The sequence below is a fragment of the Jaculus jaculus genome, chromosome 4 (genome assembly GCF_020740685.1).
Source record: "Jaculus jaculus isolate mJacJac1 chromosome 4, mJacJac1.mat.Y.cur, whole genome shotgun sequence".
NCBI lineage: Eukaryota > Metazoa > Chordata > Mammalia > Rodentia > Dipodidae > Jaculus > Jaculus jaculus.
Genome location: NC_059105.1, coordinates 169,021,258 through 169,043,212, shown reverse-complemented (window position 1 = coordinate 169,043,212; position 21,955 = coordinate 169,021,258). Strand labels below are relative to the sequence as shown.

Sequence of the window (21,955 nt, the reverse complement as noted above, 5' to 3'; positions counted from 1 at the left end):
TGAGTTCATGAGGTTCCTACTACTGTCAGGGACTTGGTGCAGGGACTAGAAGAACAAAGACTATCTGGAGTAGACAGGAACAGTATGCAGGTCCAGGTGAATATAGGAAGATTCAGGATCTGCCAAAAGATGTTTTCTACTGTAGATAAAGAGAAAAGTAAGTTATTTCTCCTTAGAAGAAACCACATGATCTGAGCAACATCAAGTATAAGCAACCTGTCTTTGCTGAGTTGCTTTTCTTTACTGTATTCTTCCAATTTCTCTCTTTCATGCAAAGCTAGCCTTTCTTTCTTCTTCTTTTTTTTTTTTTTTCCAAGAAAGAACCAGTCACTGCCAGTTTTTCAGAGATTTATCTGCCTAATCATTCTGATCTACTTGGGGCTGTGCCACCAGGTCCTGTTATCCCAATATCTGTAAATCACTTGGCTTCCTTAAAATTCTGTACCCAGATACTTTGTTATTGAGGAGTTCCTGTGATTGTCTGAGGTTTACCTTCCTAAAGTTACATGATCTATTGAATTACATTTGCCCTAAAGATGTAGGATATCAACTTGGAATTAGTTATCCTGCTATATCTAACACATATGCATTTAGATAATACCTAATTTAGCTTTTTAAAGCTGTCTAATTTCCCTTTCTGATTCATATATAATGATTTTTAAGTCATATACTTATGGAATTGCAACAAACTATGATTAGAGTATATTTTATACATCTAATCAACTGCTCTTAGACATTCTTTTTGCTAGACATTACAGGACTACTTGGAACAGTTCACAAGACATAGGGCTAATAATTTCAATTTTCATGGACAAGAACCACATATTTTGGGCAATATTTCCTAAATAAAAATCTCTATAACCATTGCTCCTAGTTAATACTTAAAATATTAGGCCATCACCTTAATGATGAGTTCATTTTTATTTTCAGGACTATATTAAACAGCACTTGATTTCAAATTATTAGCTCAGATACAACAGAAATTATTTCTTACATCATATTCACTAGTTTCACAATATGGGAGTGACAAAAATAACAAAGAATGAAGGAACCATGGTCCTTATTTCCAGAGTTGATTTCTGCCACTTATGTTCCTTTTACATGATAAACACATTTTCCCTTCAGTGCACACATCCAAGTTCATTTCCTTCTGTGTTTCTCTTCCATATTTGAGTAGAAACAGGTGTACTAAAATATTGGCCATAGTTTGGGTGCTGAAAAAATTTCAAGTTAGTTGTAAATTGTTGCAGTGTGATATTCCAAAACCCACGTAAGCCAAATGCACATAGTGATGCATGTATATCAAGCTCATTTGCAGTGGCTAGAGGCCCTGGCATGCCCATTCTTTCTCTCTCTCTTTTACTCTCAAATATAGTAAAATAAATGTCAAAAGCCAGAAGTGTTTTCTTAGGATCTTTGCTTTGGTGCATAATTAGAGTTGATGGTAAAATAGCATTTGAATATTTACAATTAGAATATTTAAAAATTTTGGTGGCTACTTCCAGAATACTGAAAGCAACAATAGTACCACCTACTAGCAAAATCTTGTTAAGTGCATTCCACAATTCCTAATTTAATTGTCACAAGCAACTCCGTGAAGAGTAATTTCTGATTTTTAAAAAACTCAATTTTACCTGCATTTAAAATGTCCATCTTTTTCCTAGAAAATAGCCTTCCATAGATGAGGGAAAGATATAAATGGTCAGACTTGAATTTAGCATGCTTCCCTTTTCTCTTAAAACACTTTCCACTAGGGAAAAAAAGAGACTGGGTATATTACTTTTCAGTTGACCATAGTTATTAGTTTTTAATAGCAGCACTGCTGATGGTATCCAGATACAATGTTATCTTCCAGTTTAATTTTAGGTTTTTTTTTTTTTTTTTTTTGAAGGGTGGTCATACCAGTTGTTCAAAAACAGTCATCCTCTTTTTCTGGATTTTAAAAATAAACTATTAAAATGGTCACCAAACTAAAAATTGAGATTTATCTCTGCCTGAATTATTCTAGCTTTTTAAATTGCCATACCCCATTCATATAGAATTTGCCAACTGTTTAGCATCCTTCCCACCTTATCCAATACCTAGTTCATGTGCATTTCTGATTAATGGAGCAGGTTTTCAATACAGTCATAGTGGTGGTGCTGGTTTTGGATTTTACGTGTTTTTCAGTTCTATCTTGTTAAATAACTCCCAACTGAGAAGAGGGGAAATAAGTGAACATATATTTAATTATATTTTCTTATCCTGAAGGTCATTCCCTATTGATGAGCCCTATAGGTTCATAAAAGCTGCCTTATAGTGAAACTTGGGAAAACCTCTATGAAGACTTTAAGGATGCCAATTCAATTTAATACAAAAAGTTATTAAGGGAGCATAACTTACATACATAAGCATTAGATACAAAATCCTCCTAATTCTATAGTTCCAAACAATGAAAGTGGTTTATTATTTGGTTTACTATTAACATAGTTTTAAGGTCAAATTGTTTGCAGACTACTTTATTCTCAGCGAACCTTTCCCTTGACCATCATAAAGCCTCAGTAAGCAAGAACCATGGCTTCTACTCAAGCACTAACTTTCACACAAAGCTTTAAGTTGGCCTTCTTACAAGTGGCAGACTATTGGACTTACCTAATAAAATCAGACGATGCCTCCAATGCAACTGACAAAAGGGCATCAAGTCCTCACGAGTTGCTTACTAGGCTTTCCTGGCCTCTGATAAAGGGAAAGCAGAGATGGTCAACAGGGAGCTTCCCAAATACTTTCAGTCTTAATGTCAGTGAGTGACTATAAGAATAATGCCGAGAACTGCAATCACAGTTTATTATCTGTATGTGTGAAGTTTTAGTAGCTGCAAGCTTCAAGAATAATTAAGTCGCCTGAGGCATAAAGATAAGTAACTTTGTTTTCTTTCTTCCACTTTTCAGAATATGAAGTTATATCCAGAGAAAACGGGTCATTCAGTGGGAAGAATAAATCCATTCAAATCACGAATCAAACCTTCTCCACAGTAGAAAATCTGAAACCAGATACAAGGTAAGCCCCAGTGCTGCTGCTGGTGAACACTGAGACTGCAGACACCCTAACCACAGGAATGACCTGCTTGCTGTCTTCTCTACCTTCAGGGAGAATCTAATTTGCATTAACTCTGGGATTCTATAATGACACACTAGATACTCTGGAGCCATATTTTGAACATATGAAAGTTATTTTATGTTTATTTATTTGCAAGCAGAGAGAGAAAAAAATATGGGTGCACCAGGGCCTCTAGTCACCACAAACAAACTCCAGATGTATGTACCACTTTGTGCATTTGGCTTTACCTGGGTACTAGGGAATCAACTCTGGGTCCTTAGGCTTTTCAGATAAGTACCTTAACTGCTAAAACATATTTCCAGACCATATATACAAGTGCATAGAAAAGCCAGTACAGCAGCCATATAAATTAAAAGTACCATGAGAGTTGATTTTTAAGTATCAAAATTTAGAGGGGAAGACTATGGAACAGAGATAACTGGCATGTAAATGTTATAAATTAGATATGAAGGACTTAAGACTTTGGCTCTCATGCTGGAGAAGAGAGGACTAGGAAATCATGTGACAAAATATAGGTAGAAGTTTTCAGTAGCTAAGACTTAAAATTACTACATATGCATATAAAATGCAGCAAGCAGTCTTTTGCTTTGGAAATGTTTTAGCACTGATAATTAAACAATTCAGTTTTTATTCAATTTTTATGATATAGTTGCATATTTTTATGTATTGATCATCAACATCTGGTGATACATACATATGTGTATATATATGATTTCTCTTAAATCTAAAATATCAATTCATTTTATTACTGAAATAAAAGTAAGACTCTTGGACATTTCTGATAATGTAGTAGGGAAGTTTCCACAAGAGATATCCTTTTTTAATGTTTCCCTACTTGTTTATACCCTTCATCTTCATCAGTTGACTGAGTTGAATAGAGAGGGTCTCCCATTCTTTCTAGAAGAAAAGAAGTAACTGGTTCATTATAAGTAGTTTACACTGAGTAAAGGTTAGTTTCTTTTTTAGTTTATTTCTTCCACAAATGTAATTTTTTAAAGTTCTCTGTTGTGAGCTACAACTTGGAAAACTTGAAACTTCTAATTTTCTGAAAAGCTATGCTAGCCAAAATAAGCATATATTTCAACAAAAGCCTACTTTATCTTGATTCTGTTTCCTTAGCAAGATTAGATAAAATTTATTTTTAGCATAATGTAATTTAGGGGCTTAATAGGCAGAGTTGTGCTTACAAACCTTGTTCTCCCTCTTGAGTTGCCTGGTTTTATTCCACTTAACAAAACGTGACCTGTGTAGTGCATGCAGAACGTTCACTGAAAGGCACCCACTTTGTAAATGTGCCTTATGTCCTCGTCTGAATCAGGCTGTGCTCAGAACGTCTCACAGTGCACCTATTAGCTGTAGAGCAGTTGTTATTTCAGTGCCATTTGAAGCCCAGTTTGTTTGGAGGACGTTTGTGTTTCTTCTGCAGACGTTTATCAAGTGCTTGCAATGCTCTTGGTAGTGTGTTATGGCTACAAATGTGGACAAACATGGTATCTGCTGTTGAGCTCAAGGCTAGCTGAGGTTAATTATTCAGTATTCTACCTGAAGTGGCAAGAGCACTGGAAGCAGAATGCCCAAGTGAATAGCAACCTGCAAGCCTGGGGAAGGCAAGAAAATTTTTCTGGAAAAGGTGTCACCTGGCTGAGATTAGGAGGATGAATAGAAAAGGTGATGGTGGTAAGGAAACAAGTGTCACAGAGAATAGTGTATGACAGTACATAGAGACAAACTTATTATATAGTTATATTATATATTATATATTATAATTATATATTATAATTGTTAGAAATTCCCTCATGAAGGTTTGGAATTTCTTCTTTGAAGAACCAGCAGAAAATGACTCTGGAAGAATGACTATAGCTGAGTGGCATTACTAGGAGATACATGTAAATCATCCATTTTAGTACTGTTTGCTCACTTGGCCTGATTTTTGGGGGCAGCCTGAATTATTTTTTTTTTTGGTCTAATATTTTTAATTGTCTCATCTGAAAAGAGGATATTTACTAACTAGTTAGTATACACCAATGTGAATGAAGTAGAACTTGGCATTAGAAAATTTTAACCCAGGAGAAAGAAAGCAAAGACTCAAGACTTACAGACTGGCTATAGTCAAATTCTACATGAAACAGAAAACAGAAACAGGAGTGGAACATGCTCTCACCCATTGTTAAATCACTTAGGCAGGTTTTTAATCTACAGTGCAAAAGCTCAAAAATTTACCCACAGGAAAGAGCCACACCCAGCAGCTATTTTTCTGGGCTGGGGGGAGACCATCCTGTGTGTAGGCCTGAGCTGCAGTTGGCTTTGGCCTCAAAAGTATGCAAAGAAGGGGAGGCAAAGGAGAGCTAGAGATTTGGAGACAACTCCATCTCTTTCTTTAGATAATAGTTCATTCTTGCTCATAAAATAAAAAATATGGTAGAGGTGTTGGTACTGCACATAATCAATATTTTCCATTTATTTCTTCTCCTCTATAAATGGCGAAAACAACAATCCCTTTTTAGGCACTGAGTATGTGGCCCTTGTTGAACAAAAAGAAAAAATTTAGAAAGAGTCTCTGCTATCTTGCAGGAAGCCCCTGTCTCCAGGACTACTGATTGTGCTTAGTTGTATAAATAGGGGAGTTGATAAAAAAATGTCTCAGATGGATAATCTTACACCTATACTTAAGGGGAAAGAAAGGGTGGCTTAGCTTCCTCTAGTGTGTCATCCTGTGATAGCCAAAGCCATACACTGTCAGTGAGAGCACAGGAACTTGGGGCTGGGGGGGAGTACAAATTAAAATCCAGTGAAATAATCCCAGTTAACTGCTCCCTCGAATTTATCTGCTATCTGTTTTCAGGTTAATTAGCATTATAGAATTTTTTGATGTGTTCATGGGCTGGGTTTTCCCTGATGAGCTGGTTGGTTGTGGCAATGGACACATGATCACTGTAGACTAAAAAGGCCCTTTAATCTCTCTGGTCTGCTCCAACAAGTTCACTTCTCTCTTTGCTTTACTAAAACACGGAAGAATCTGTTATGTGTGTCTGATGTACATGTGGCCCAACAATTTCCTATGGAAAATGTACTCTGTTTGGTAATTATGATAAATTGTATTTACTCATCTGCTCAAGTACTCTCATTGACTTCTGTGGGCTCAGAAGGATTCAGGAGAAAACTAAAACTGACCAAAGTGAGTTCTTTGGGGACTCTTACTAATGTTTGATTTAAGAGAACTTTGGCACTGAAGGTTAGCTGGAACAGACAGCAACTTCTAAACTGTAAATCTAGCTGAATAAAACAGACATGTGGAATACATCCTTCGGTGTTTATGTGAAATTCTGGTCTCTGCAGATTCTGTACTAACTTTTCAACATTTCTTCTTATGGGTTTGGTAGAAAAAAAGTAAAATAAGCTGTCAAAGCATCAGGCATTTTATTTAGTTTTATTGTAGGTTTGGGCAACAGAAAAGCAATTCCTTTCTTGTTAAAAAAAAAAAAAAAAGAAGAAGAAGAAGAAGAAATTGAGATGATTGTTCAGTTTGGTTACTTTTTCCATGAGGCAAAGTAACAGTTCTCCAAGAGCATGGATCTCTACTAGTCCACAAAAGAACAATGCTTCCTCTCACATCACCATGGACTATTTTCTTTCTTCTTTCTTTTACTCTTTCTTTTTAACGTTTTCTTTGCATTTATTAGTTTTTAGGGAGCAGATAAGAGAAAGTCACCACAACACTATAGAATTAAGAGTGTAGCCCAATTCTGGAATGTTTAGTTTTCTCCAGAAATGGGAGATACAAGAAACATCTCTTAAGGAATACCAGCCAGGTAGTTTGTAGTACTCCATGACAGATGATTTCCTGTTTCTTCTGTCATTTTCTTGTCCTCTTTCTCTCCTCTTTTTTGGAAAGCATCTTGTCCAAGTTGATCTCCAATTTGTGATCTTGCCTCAGACTCCTAGTTTGGATTACAGGTACGTGCCACCATGCAGCCTCTGCCCCTGTCTACACCTTCTGCCCTTTTGTGATGTACTTGAATTCCCAGTGCTGCACATGATATTATGGGTATCTGGAAATGGTAATGATGTACTATTCTTGCAGACAAACCCATACAAACTTACTATATTTCCTTATCCTTCACTTTGTTTTATTTCTCCACTTTTCATTTCTTCCTTTGATAGAACCTGAACGGGCCTTAAATGTTTCAGCAGGGATACAATGAGCTACCAGCCATATAACTCAAACCAATAGCTAGGGCTGCCTTTCTTGATACAAAACAGTTTCCTTGAGGTTTTAGGCTTTTATTAGCCTTTTAAACCAGTACAGAGCATATTATTAAAAATCTTTAAACAATGAAAGCCATAATTCAGCTCTGTATTCTGGAGAAATATAGAAAAGGTTACAGAGAAGGATGAAAGAGCTGGGGAATGACAGAGGTATCTGCTCCAGCTAGACTTGTGGATTGCCACTGAGATTTACTCCCATGTAGTGTTGGCCAAATTCCCCAATAATTTGTTTTATTTATTATTGTTATTCTTTTTTTTTTTGTTTTTTTGAGGTTGGGTCTCACTCTGGTCCAGGCTGACCTGGAATTAACTATGTACTCTCAGGGTGGCCTCGAACTCACAGTGATCTTCCTACCTCTGCCTCCCGAGTGCTGGGATTAAAGGTGTGCACTACCACACCCGGCTCAATTTGTTTTCTTTTAAAAACCAAGTTATGTATGGACTGGAGAGATGGCTTAGCAGTTAAGCACTTGCCTGTGAAGCTTAAGGACCCCTGTTCAATTTCCCAGGATTCACGTAAGCCAGATGCACAAAGTGGCTCATGCATCTGGAGTTTGTTTGCAGTGGCTGGAGGCCCTGGCATACCCATTCTCTATCTGCTTCTTTCTCTGTCTGTCTATTGCCCTCAAATAAATAAATAAAAATAAAAAAGTTATGTAGTGATATAATACTTGCTATGTAACAGGCATTTTGTTTTTACATGGATTGCATTTGATCCCCTAAACAACTTGCTTTAAATCCTTGTAAAATTCTAGTTGCCACAATATCCTCACAAATACTAATATCTTCAGTTAATTTTTTAATATTTTAATAAGTAGAAACTTTGCATGGACACATCATGTGTTGGTACCATTCCCCTCCTCCCTGCCCCCATTCCACTGCGGACCCTTCTCAGTGGGACTGCTGGATTTCATCATGGGGTTGTGGGTAATGAATTGTGAGAGCAGTAGTCAGTCACCGAGGGCGAGAGTAGACACTTACCTCTGAGTATCCCTCCCACCCTGTGGAGTGTTTCCGCCCGCTCTTCCGCAAAATTCCCTGAGCCATGGTGAGTGTGTTCTAAGTTTACTTTAAAAAATATATATATGTATATAATATAATATAATATATATTATATATATATATAATATTATATAATACACACACACATTTGAGAGAGAAAAAAGCATATAGGGAAAAAGAGAGAATGGGTACACCAGGGCCTCCAGCCACTGTATACGAACTCCAGACCACATGTGCCACTTTGTGCATCTGGCGGTCCTGGGTAACTAAACCTGGGTCCTTTGACTTTGCAGGCAAGCACCTTAGCCACTAAACTATCTCTCCAGCCCTTAAGCCTATATATATATATATATATGTATATATATATATATATATATATACACACACACACACACACACACACACATACACACACACACATACATACATACATACATACATACATACATACATAGAGAGAGAGAGTGTGTGTGTCAGTTCGGTGACTTTTCATGAGGCAAAAGAACAGTTCTCCAAGAGCATGGAATACCACTAGTCCATGAAGAGAACTCTTCCTCTCACTTCACATTTGAGAGCGAGAGAGGCAGATAGAGAAAGGATGGGTGCACCAGGGCCTGTAGTCACTGAAATGAACTCCAGAGAAGCGCCACCTTGTATCTGGCTTTACAAAGCTAATGGAAAATCAATCTCAGGGCCTTGGACTTTGCAGGCAAGCATTTGACCACTGAACCATCTCTCTAGCCCTTAAGTCTACTTTAGTGCTGAGCTCTCAGCAGCTCCTGGATTTGTGCTTTGGTACATTTGGGGTATGCTCAGTATCTATCTCCATCACCCTAGCACAGGATGTCAGGCTTACCAAAGAAGCAGCACCCTTGTTCATCTCAATTCCTCTGAGGTTCCACCTGGGCCCTGGCTAATGAGTGAGGGGTTGTTTCTATATGGCAACATGGAATCTCTTATTATCTTCTGCTATTTCAAATTCTCTTAATTCCCACACCCCAATCTTTTTTTGTGACACTATCACTTTGTGGCCTCTTGAGAAAAAGTTGTGGGAGACAATTATCTGAGTCCTTTGGCTTGCTTTGATACTATTGTTTAGCTGGACATAGATTTTGGGCTAAAATCATAAAATGACCGTTGAAGGCTTTTTCCACTCCACCCACCTTGCCTTCCATGCCCCAACTTCTAGTACGATTGCTAGGAGCTGGTCCATGCTGCTGCCTTTGGATCCTTTGAGTGGAGCATGCTATTTTGCTGGTTTTAGGCTATTCTATTTACACTGGTACTCATACTTTGCCATTTTGTTAGTCCTGGTTTTTTCCCTCTTTTCTTTTCCTTTCCTTTCCCCCTCCCTCCCTCCTTTCTTTCTTTTCTTATTTTTTAATCTTGCTGGAAAGAGTATATCTTTGCAATCTAGAAACATCTTTCAGTTTGGGATAGTTTTTCTACTATTCTTTCCCATTTTTTTTTAAGCATTCCTATTAGTTAGGTACTATATTTTCTAAGATGATCTGATTTTATATCTCTCATTTCACATCTAAGACTTTTGAACTAATTTGTTTAAACATTGGTAAATTTTTTAAATAGCACTCTATAGTTAATTCTTATGTGCAGTCTATTTTTCTTGAGACATTACTTTAGAGAGACCTATGATGTCACTCATTGAAAAAATGTACTTTTTGGGAAATATTTTACCACAACCATCTTTTGTTTGCATATAATTAACCAAATGAAAGTCCTCATGTTGTTAATTAAGTTTCATCTAAAATTATTTCTTCCAAACTTGTCAAGTATCATAAAGTTGTTAATTAAGTTTCATCTAAAATTATTTCTTCCAAACTTGTCAAGTATCATAAAGTTGGCAAAAACTCTCAGAAAAAGTAACTTATAAGTATTTGTGACTATGTTACAAATGAAGCTTAAGTGTAAATAACTATAAAATAAAAAGGAATGGGGATGAGTCCAGTGATCAGACTTGGCCAACACAGGACTGCAGGCAATGGCCTGAAATGAATGTGGAATACACCCCACTTGAATCAAACTCCAGATGCCTGTGAGACCAACCCCATTCCATTTTCAGCTTGCCAGTTTTTTAAGTTTTTTATTGGTGATGGTTTTGTTATGAAGCCCTTTAGTTTTAAGACAAACCTAATCTCTGAAAATATCCCATATAAGCATACTATATAGCTATAATTTAACTGAATGGCATTGGCATTTTTATGATTTTCTTATGGTAAATGACATGACACTGTATATCAATTATTTTATTTTCAAAATGCATCTCAATTAAGTAAAAAACTAAAAGGCATGTTTTAAATCTCATTTTACAAAGCTTTAAAGTTTGAAAAAACAATGACAATCATGCAATAGTTTTGAGCCTCATTATTCTGAGCTGAAAAACAGTATTTATTAGTTACTTTTTTTTGTTGTTGTTGTTTTGTTTTTTTGAGGTAAGGTCTCACTCTAGCCCAGGCTGACCTGGAATTCACTATGGAGTCTCAGGGTGGCCTTGAACTCACGGCGATCCTCCTACCTCTGCCTCCTGAGTGTTGGGATTAAAGGCGTGCGCCACCACGCCCGGCTAGTTACTTTCTTAATGCTGAGACAAAATATCTGACAAAAATCAGTTCAATGGTCTAGAGAGATTTCTCAGTGGTTAAGGTGCTTCCTTACAAAGACTGCTGGATTCAATTCACCAACTACCCATGTAAAGCCAGGTAAGCATTTGTTTGTAGTGGCCAGTGATGTTGTGCACATGCATACACACATACGCGAAAGTTCTTATTTTTACTTTTTGAGATTAAGGAAGGGTTTATTTCAGCTTATAGTTGCAGTCCAGCATGGCAGGGAAGGCACACTGGTGGGAGATTGAGGCAGCTGGTCACATTAAGCAGCACTGAGGAAGCAGAACACAGTGACAGATTCTGGATGCTTAGCTAGCTTTCTTTCATTATCCAGCAACCCAGACCACAGCATCATGCTTCCCAGTTAGGATGAGTTCTCTTAACTTCAACAATCTAGTCTAGAAAACCCCTCACAGATGACCAGAGATTCATTTCCATGGTAATTATAAATCCTGTCAAGAACCAGAGATTAATCATTTTACTGCTATCTTCTAACAGATGTAAATTATCTTCTAAAAACCTTTGTACAGATCTGGGACTCTCCTAATAGTATAAGAATTCAAGTTTGTTTAAAATGTAGTTAGTTTGTGGCTAAAGTCTGCTGCTAAAATGAAGCAAAGAACATACTGCTTTTCTGTTTCTTAAAAGAATATGCTATTTATGTATCTAATGAATAAGATTTGTAAAATACTGCATAATTTAATGAATAATCCTTACAGCTAGAACTAAAGTAGCCATAATTCCAAAGGATTTTTTTTCCCTATTCTAACTTTTGATAATTTTAATACATGAACATACTGGAATTTGATCATATTCTTGTTCCCCACCCCTACTCTATTGAACACTTTCCTCTTTCCAAATGGTTCTTGTTTTGATATCTCATTATTTTTTGTCCTCTGTATCAAAGATCTGGGATTTTGTTGTTAGAAAGTGGGTTAAGGGGGAGCTGGAGGGACGGTGTAGCAGTTAAGGTGCTTGCCTGCAAAGCCTAAGGATTCAGGTTTGATTCCCAAGTGCCCATGTAAGCCAGATGCACAAGAGGGCCACAAGCATCTGGAGTTTGTTTGTACTGGCTGGAGGCCCTGGCATACCCATTCTCTTTCCCTAACTGCCTCTTTCTCTCTCTGTCCAATAAATACTAAAAATAACTAGTTAAAAAAAAGAAAGTGGGTTAAGGGCTTTGCTGGTAAAATCTAGCTTACTACAGGAGAGCCCTCTCAGCTTTGTGATGTTGCTCTTGAAGGCCCAATTTCCCAAAACTGTGGGCTTCCTGTGCTCCATAGCAAATCTGAGTTCCATAAGATACACCAAGTCATGCAAAAAATCTTTTCATGTGTATTCATTCCTGTAATGCTCAAATCCCAGCAGGTGCATAACTTACCTCAGGAACTCATTAAAAATTTTTATTTAACTGAATCCCTTTTTCAGTAGCACAGGTGGGACAATAAGATTGTATTTTAAACAAACTTTTACTACTGCTGTTTTGTATGCTGTTCTGTAGTCCAGAAACACTGCCCAAGATCAATTTTGCTCAAAGTCGAGATAGCAAGGAATTAGGAAGAACTTTTCTACTTCATATTTGGAGGTTACTTGTTGCTGGAATTGGCTTGGGTCTACCACGGATCTCCTTCCTGTTTATCCATTACCAATGTACCTAATTATTTCTTCTAAATTGGTGTTACTAGAAGCCCTGGCGCGTCCATTCTCTCTCTTTTTTCTCTCTCCCCCTCTTTCTCTGTTTGTTGCCTCAAATAAATACATAAATTTTTTTAAAAAAGAATATTTATACTTATTTTTATTTGTCCTTCAACAGTTATGAATTCCAAGTGAAACCCAAAAATCCACTTGGTGAAGGCCCAGCCAGCAAAACAGTGGCATTCAGTACTGAATCAGGTAATCACATCAACAGTAATTCCCAACAAGATGTAAAGGGACATAGTAGAGAAATGTTTGGCATACAGAGCTTGTTTGAAACCTAGCCAAACTGTATACAAGGTATCTTAAATTCCTAAAAACCCATGGAAAAAAGCAAATTGAAGGTACCCTTAAGGTAACACCACTTGTACTTTTCCCTATTTATGTTGATATTAGGAAAATAATTACTCAGCTAGTACCTCAAGAGAGCAAACTTGAGTTTTATGAATACAGACGTTCCATGCTCTCATTTCTTAACTAAATACATGTGTATTTTACTTACAGCATTATTTCTATGATTTTAAAACCAGCTATGGTTCATGATATCTTGGTTGCTTTACCATGGATAGTTTTTGAAGGAAGTTGAATGAGGTCACTTCTGATACTGAAAGCTAGAACAGCAATCTAAGGCTCCTTATTCACATCACCTGTAAAAAATGAGTGCTGGGTAGATTATCCAAAAACCATTTCCAAAATGAAAAACTTTCAGATTCAGACCTTACCAAAAATATATCATTTTGCAAGTAATACCTAATTGCATAACCCATCTTTTTCACCATACAATTGGAATATAAGGAATTTATTAAAAGGCTCTTTTGTTTTCTCCTCAGCTGACCCAAGAGTAAGTGAACCAATTTCTGGTAAGTTCCTATTATGACAGTGACAAGTACATGCTTTCTACATTAAGTAAGCACAGCAGAATTTGAATTACAATTTTACTTTTTTCTATTTAGCCTTCTTAGAACATTATGTGTGAATGTTCACCAAATATATTAGCATTAAGAGCCAATTCTGGGGGCAAAACTAGATAATTTCAGATTTGCTTTCACTTATGTACTAGGCCAATTCAAATTTTATGTATAACAATTAAGCCAAGATATAATACCCTTGCTTCTACTTTTAATAACAAGTGGAAAATTTTATAATAGTCCTCCAAAAAGAATGCTAAATGTGTTCCTATAGACAGTTGACACCTAGCACTGCAGAGATTACTCATTATCGAAGCATATAGCTCTGAAATTTCACTCACCATGGATGGAAATTCATTTGAGGGTGTATTTGTTTAAACAAATTCTATTCTATTTTTGGTTCTAATAGCATGGGAAGAAATAAAGTATCAGCAAATTGGCAATAGTCCTTTCAGATTGCTTTTATAAAGTTTTTATAACAACTTGTTGGGATCCCAGAGTTAAATCTTACACTCAAATCACATGCTTTCCTTACACAGCAGGAAGAGATGCCATCTGGACTGAAAGACCCTTTAATTCAGACTCTTACTCTGAATGCAAGGGCAAACAGTATGTCAAAAGAACGTGGTATAAAAAATTTGTAGGAGTGCAGCTGTGCAACTCTCTCAGATACAAGATTTATTTGAGTGACTCCCTCACAGGTAAGCACCTATTTCAGTCCTTTGTCTTCAAGGGCATTTTATAACTGAGACTATGGGCAGTTTTCAGACACTAAAGGGTGACTCAGCACCTTATAAAAGGTTTTTGTTTTTCCCATGAAAAATGTTATTCTAGAAGTTACTGTAGTTAATAGTTCTAGAAAATAAGGACATAAAGATATGCTATTTGGGGGATGGAGGGATGGCTTAGAGGTTAAGGTGCTTGCCTGCAAAACCAGAAGACCCAGGTTCAATTCCCCAGGATCTACGTAAGTGAGATGCAGAAAGTGGCGTATGCATCTGGAGTTTGCAGTGGCTGGAGGCCCTGGCGCCCATTCTCTTTCTCTCTCAAATAAATAAATATAACATATTTAAAAGGATATGCTACTGGAAGTTAAGTAATGAAAATCCAACTTGAAACAGTGTTATCTTGGCAAAGTTGAATGTATAGCAGGCATTATTACACCCAAGCTCATTTTTGTCAAACCATCCAAGGATTAAAAGCCTGTTGCTGATAAAATGAATGCATCTAACAATGAATTTGACATCTTTAAGAAGCTACAAGGGCTCAAACCTCTTGCATGATACTTACGTTTACATTTTCTCTTCTATATAAACATAATAAAAATATTTACTATTTAAGGCTGGTCCCAACAAAGATGGGTATTTTCTCACCCACTCATTAAGTATGTATTATTTTCTCATGCCAGGCACTGTTCCAGGTGCTGGTAACAAAGTAGCAAATGTTAGGTTCCTAGCTTAACTCTCCTTCCTCTACACAGTAGGAATAGAATAAACATGACAATAAGCGAGAATTTCATAAAGGAGCTTTACAACAATTTTTAGGAGAGTTACATAGAATGGCTAGACAGAAACTGGAAGCTATTTACTAGGATGGTTTTAGGAAAGGATTGTACCATCTCTGCTAGATCGGAGGAATTTTGGACAAGAGAAGTAACATTCCTTGCACTTTTAAACACTACTAATGCCTGAAAAGAGAAAGGAAGACTATAAAGAGACAAGAGAACAAAATAGGAGACTATTTTGCAGTTTAGTCAAAAGACACTGGTGGCTTGATCTAGAGTAAGGGGAAAGCTCAGGAAAGACAATTCTTTGGTATATGATAATTCTGAAATAAATTACTTCAAAGAGAACAAAATTCTATTTTAATTTCTGGTCTTCAGGAAAGTTTTATAACATAGGTGATCAGAGGGGCCATGGAGAAGATCACTGCCAGTTTGTGGATTCATTCTTAGACGGCCGCACAGGACAACAACTCACTTCTGACCAGCTACCTACCAAAGAAGGTAGGTTCAAAGTGATCAATTTAACAATAATATCACAGAACTACCACTGTATCTCAACAGAAAAAAAAAGTTTTCCCAGCTCAAGCTTAGAGTCAGGAGAAATTACAAACAAATCAATGTATTTTAAGAAAACCTGTAGTTGCCAAAACAGCAAGAAAGATTTTCAATCCCTCATTCAATCACTTTATGGTTTTTGTCATATTGGGTTCCCTTAAAAATCTGTTTGAAAAATAATTGTTGCCAAACTGAAGAGATGGCTCAGGGGTTAAGGCACTTGCCTGCAAAGTCTAACAACCCAAGTTCAATTCCCCAGTACCCACATAAAGCCAGATGCACATAGTGGCACATGTGTCTGGAGTTCATTTCAGCAGCTAAAGGTTCTAGTGTGCCTGTTCTCTCTACTGGGCGTGGTGGCACACACCTTTAATCCCAGCACAGGAGACAGAATTAGGAGGATCACTATGAGTTCAAGGCCAGCCTTACACTACATAGTGAATTCCAGAACAGCCTGGGCTTAGAATGAGATCCTACCTCAAAAAGAAAAAAAAAAAAGAAAAAAACATTGTTACCACCATACATAAAAACATTTTAAACTCATAAACTGTATAAATGGAATTAGAATTATTCTCTTGAGAAATAAACTAAGTAACATGCCAAAGACATATTAACACAAAGCTGTGTAACAGTATTGAAAACATTGAAATTTAATTGAATCCTTGCCTATACAGTACAGAAGGAAATGGTCCATATTACTCAGGAAACATCAGGAGATTCTTAACTATGTTTAATTAGGTGACTACACTTTTCAGTAGCACACTTCATCCACTGACACTCACTTAGAAATATCCTGACACATGACTTCATAAGACACATGAACATATTAATGGACAATTGAAACTGGTCTCAGATACCACCAACCATCCCATTCTAACTTGCTAAGGCAAATGTCAACAATTTTCCTTTAGCTATTATGCCCCAGAAGAAAACACCAAAGCCTCTATTGCTATTAAATTTCCTAACTTGCTTGGCTTCCTTGAAAATAATCTCTAACCATTTACAATATTCTTGCACCTATGAACAGTGAGAGCAAAAATACAATAAAGGAGCTATTAAAACTAAATTATTTTCCCTCATAGGTTATTTCAGAGCAGTTCGCCAGGAACCTGTCCAGTTTGGAGAAATTGGTGGTCATACTCAAATTAATTACGTGCAGTGGTATGAGTGCGGGACCACAATACCTGGGAAATGGTAGATGCTGCAGACCACGCTCCCAAGGCTTCATTCCAGCAAGGAAACTAGTGGGAACACTATGGCATACGTCACATTCATTCAGAGCTACTTTGTTTACTGTGTACAAAGTCTGTAATCCAGTAACAATATTAGATGTTTACTATTAAGGAAAGATTACTGAGAATATTTATCAGGTTTTACAAAGTCATTATAAATATGCAAGATATTAATAGAATAACATTTTTAGGGAAGCTGGCTCCCTATTCATGTTTTAAGAGATCATTTGTATATTATTTATCACACTGTTGTAATATTTTGAGATACTTTTATTACAAAATTAATATCAAAAACTTTAATACACTTTTTTAAAAGTATTTACTTTTATTAAGGTATATGCTTTCTCCTAGTGAGTTAATTCCATAAATCTCTACAAGGTTTAACTTATTGGATCAAATTATCTTCAGCATATATCTGGTAGAAATAAGTTCTAGTATTTAAATTTATTTAAATTTCATTTTTTAGCATCAGCTGAACAGATTTTTTCTCAGTTTAAATAGTTACATATTCATGCTAACATTTCCATAATCTATTAAGCAAATTATCAAAAAGGTTTTATTTGACTCAGCAAGTTTTATTTCAGCTAAAAACAGCTGAGAATCTAATATATTTAGTGTCAGGATTCCTTTTGCCCACATATTACAATGTCTAAAGATACTTTGTCAAACAATCCCTTTAAGCAACTGTATTCATGTTTCTAATAAAAGTAGATATAGTGTGTGAAGACTAAGCATGAAAAGATAATGCACGATGAGATCCCTGTCGAGTCACAGAGATCTGCTATGTATTTGTACATTAAGGCATCAATGAATGAATGTATTACAGGGTGTTGTGATTCTGTTTAACTCAAGGGGCAACAAAAATCGGATTCATTTATATGAAAGATGACGGTATAGCTTTCCTTTCTGCTAGGAGGGTGATGACTGCATTGTTACCCTTTTTCTGTAAGGACTTTTTGACTATGCTACGTACAGTTTTATCAGTACTACATTTTGTATTTTTTCAAACAAGCATAAATTCTTCAATAAAGAGATGTAGTTTGTTTTTTATAAAGCCTGTTTTCTTAATAGTCCACCACTATATGGAGATGACAGTGTATTAAAAGAAAGTGCTGAAAGATGACTAAAAGGTTAAGGCACTTGTCTGTGAAGCCTAAGGACCCAAGTTCGAGTCCCCAGTACCCATGTAAGCAAGGTGCACAGGGTGGCACATGCATCTGGAGTTCATTTGCACACATTCTCTCAAATATTAATTATGTTTTTAAAAGAAAAAAAACCCACAAAATTTAGATGTATTAAGTTTGTTATAGGCCATAATGTGTTTATTTCCCCAAATGGAAATCTGTATGTTTGACTTCTTATATAATAAGTATTGGCTAAATTAAATTACAAGACCACTACTGAATTCAATCACCTTTATTAGCCTACCAATGTTACATTTATACATAATACCTACTCATCTCCAAAAGGCTCTATTTAGTACATTAATAGTCAACAGCCAAGTATGATGGTGGCTACTAAACCTTAATCTAGCCTTTTAATATCCTTTGGACAGAGAAAGCTAGAAAGCCAGTAACTTTACACAAATGTTAAGAGTAGTGTTTTAAAGTAACTAGGAAGCTGCTACATTTTTAAGCAGGGGAAAAAACAACTTTCAATTTGGTGTGTGTGTTCCAGCAAATTATAGTTTCAATTAACATCAACAATATCATAAAAAAAAGTTCTGCCTTTTAAATTTCTGAACTTCAATACAAATTAAAACAAAACAGTATTGGAGTCTTTTGGGAAGCAATTAGCTATCAGCTACATTCATCTGCATAGCTGAGCCTCCTTATCGGTAACCAGGTCCAGGTTGTGTATACCCCTGACCAAAGGGAGGACGGTTACGTGCATAAGGGTTAGGCCCGGAAGATGAAGTAAAACCTGGTCTTGGTTGGTAAGCCCCAGGCTGACTTGGAGCCATTCCAGGCTGAGAGGCAGGGGCCACAGTGTAATTAGCAGGTTGAGACGTTTGGGTAGTATAAGTCTGAGGAGAATAACTGCTCGCCTGGTACTGCTGTGGTGGCTGAGCAGGCAGTTGTTGTGGCTGACCAGAAAAGGCAGGAGCTGGTGCCTGGGAAGTTGGTTGTTGGCCATATCCCTGGAACTGCTGAGGTTGTTGGGGTCCAGTCTGCTGGCTGTAACTACCTGTAAAGGAAAAATATACATAACATGTATCTTGTTTCGTTTTTGGTCAAAGTTTGCCAGAATTAATCTGCTACGGACCAAAAATGATTAAATATTTAATAAACTTGTTCACAAACATTTAAACAGCGAGTGATAGATTCCATCAAAAATATTTCAAGATCAAGCAGATATTAAAGAGGCATAGTCTAGATAATTTTAAACCCTCTAATCCCAAATAGAAGTCACTATAATTAAGTATTTTCATTATAACTCTTGAGAACAAATCCCTATTTCCACATAAATTGGAGCAGATACTCAGATGACAAATAAATTAACTGTACTTTCTAGGAAGACCAAAACCATAAAAACAAAATAGTCATTAATCAGGATTTGAGGAGAGGCCTTCTTAACATTACCAAGTAAAAAATCACATTGAGGAGAATGAATTTTAAATGAAATACTACAATACTATCTAGATATACTAGTGAAATATTTTAAGGTTTATTAATATTTTAAATTTATTCACTCTATAATACTAAGCCACTTAAGAATAAATACTAAGTAACATTTTCACAATTCTTAAAATCTTTTATATTTGGTATGTGATGCTTTTGCCTTTACAACTCAAATTTTGGCTTAGTACAGCATAACAAACATTTCCATATTGCTCCACAAAAATCAACATCTATATTCATTATTTACTAGATGTAGACTATTTTCTTAACAACCTGCTTCACTGAAAACTTTTGTCTCTACCATGAAACACACCTGCAGCTACTTGCAATGAAAACTCTCCATTGACTGGAATCCTGTCAGCATTAAATACCAGATACATAAGACAATTATTAAAATATGTACAACCCTGAATTTAAAAAAAAAAAAGGCTTGATTGAATTTGAGTACATTCTGAACTCACCTTGAACTTGGGTTCAAAATTTACTCATGAAAGAAACCTTTATGACATAGTCCATGAAAAAAAACTGGAAAAGGTCAGAGGGAAAACTGGCAAACCAACAGTGTCAAACATCATTCAATGTTACCACCACCATACTACTACCAGAGTCTCCATGCGGAGTACTTAATATGTCTCTCAAAGCCAACAGAAAAGGACCAGAAGAATTAGTAATAAAAAAATGGTAATTTGAAAAGTACTAAATTTTACTCAGTGTGAGGATCCTGACTAAAATTATTAAAAATTAGCTTACTGACTAATCAAGTAACGAAAGCATTTTAAACTCATGGTAGTACCTAAATATTGAACTAAATTAATGATAAAATCTTTAATATCACATAATTTCTCCTATCTTTTACATAAACTTTTTGAACTTTTAACTGCAAATATTTAGGGAAACATTGATTCAGCTTCATAGTGAAAAGTCTCTTTGTTTTTTAAGAGGAAAATAGCAGTAGCAACAACAAAAAGCTCCAAACTGTGGGCTGGAAGGATGGCTTAGTGTTTAAGGCATTTGCCTGCAAGACCAAAGGCCCAGGTTTGATTCCCAAGGACCCACATTAGTCAGATGCACAAAGGGGCACCGTGTCTAGAGTTCATGTGCAGTGGCTGGAGGCCCTGGAGTGCCCATTCTCTCTCTCTCCCTTTTTCTATGTCAAATAAATAAATAATTTTTTAAAAAGCTCCAAACTATTTGGCAATTAAATTAATCATTACTAAGGAGAGACAAAAACCCTAAGAGGTGAAGATGCTACTTTGGTAGCAGCCTACGAGGCTTGTTATCACAATGTGACATCCCTTCCAGGCATCATTCTTGTTGCCCTCTGCCCACTCCCACCACACAGTGGGTAAGTGGTAAAGAGTATATTACAGAAATAGAATTTAAAAAAAAATCAATAAATAGCTTATATAAAGCCTAAAACATTTACTACTATGGTCTCAACTGGAGAAAGCAGAATGGCATGGATTAGTAATAAACTAAGGTTAAGAGAACAAAATGATCACCATACTACATGGCTGTGTCTTAAAAACTTCTCAGCTGTAAAAAATGAGTGAGACAAAAATCAGTGGTCCCTACCCTGGCTGAAGACGTCATAAGATTCTTTTAAACAACTAGAACCTGAGTGCAACTCCAATCAAATATAATGGTGTATAGAAATGGGCCCAGGGATCAAAAAGCTCCTAATATGCTACATTTTAACAACTTTGGGAGTCTATAATTTTTTCATGTCATATAATGTCTTTTTCCCTCTATTTTAAAGAACTACATACTAAAAATAACATTCCTTATAATATAATCTAAGTTCATGCCATCTGTTTTGTTAGACTGCCCTACAACAAACAAATCCAAACAAAATGGCTGTATGTGTGAAAATATCTCATACTTTGATTACTGAGAAAATTTTGTGATCTAGATCAAAGATCAATAAGTTTTTCACAATACAAGACCAGATAGTAACTATTTTAAGCTTTGTGGGCCACAGAATTTCTGCTGTTGTTGCAACTACTCACCCAACTTTGTCACCTTAAGTGCCAAACAAGCCATGGAAATCACAGAAATATGTGGCGTGGCAGTAGCTCTATAAAACTTTTTCATAAAAACAGGCAGTAGGCAGATTTATACTGTAGGCTATAATTTGCTGAGCCTAGTTAGTAACACAAAAACAACCTAAAACAGAATTCTGACAAGAATCAACTTATGTAAAATTATTTTTAATTGTAATTAAAAGTTTGAAACTTCAATCTATTAAGTAAGAATTGGAGTGGGCTGGAGAGATGGCTTAGTGGTCAAGGTGCTTGCCTGCGAAGCCTAAGGATCCAGGTTCTACTCTCCAGACCCCACATTTGCCATATGCAAAGGTGAGGCACACGCAAGGTCGCACATGCCCACTAGGTGGTGCAAGGATCTGGAGTTCAAGTTCTGTTGCTAAGGCCCTGGCATGCCAATTTTCTCT

The 21,955-nt window shown here is 36.3% G+C and overlaps 2 protein-coding genes across 3 annotated transcripts in view; one reads left to right on the top strand and one right to left on the bottom strand.

The window, feature by feature from the left end:
• LOC101599825 (ABI family member 3 binding protein) overlaps nt 1–17,181 on the top strand; it is a 257,292-nt gene extending 240,111 nt beyond the window's left edge. The window contains exons 42-47 of the mRNA XM_045148002.1: nt 2,928–3,036; nt 12,802–12,881; nt 13,514–13,543; nt 14,131–14,292; nt 15,474–15,596; nt 16,733–17,181. Coding sequence (XP_045003937.1) covers nt 2,928–3,036; nt 12,802–12,881; nt 13,514–13,543; nt 14,131–14,292; nt 15,474–15,596; nt 16,733–16,848 — 620 coding nt within the window. The 3' untranslated portion in view covers nt 16,849–17,181. The remainder of the gene's footprint in view (nt 1–2,927; nt 3,037–12,801; nt 12,882–13,513; nt 13,544–14,130; nt 14,293–15,473; nt 15,597–16,732) is intronic.
• Nucleotides 17,182–18,283: 1,102 nt separating this feature from the next.
• Nucleotides 18,284–21,955, bottom strand: part of Tfg (trafficking from ER to golgi regulator) — a 28,356-nt gene continuing 24,684 nt past the window's right edge. For both annotated transcript variants that reach the window (XM_004670437.3, XM_004670438.2), the window contains exon 8: nt 18,284–19,069. In XM_004670437.3, the coding sequence (XP_004670494.1) occupies nt 18,714–19,069 (356 nt within the window). In that variant the 3' untranslated portion in view covers nt 18,284–18,713. The remainder of the gene's footprint in view (nt 19,070–21,955) is intronic.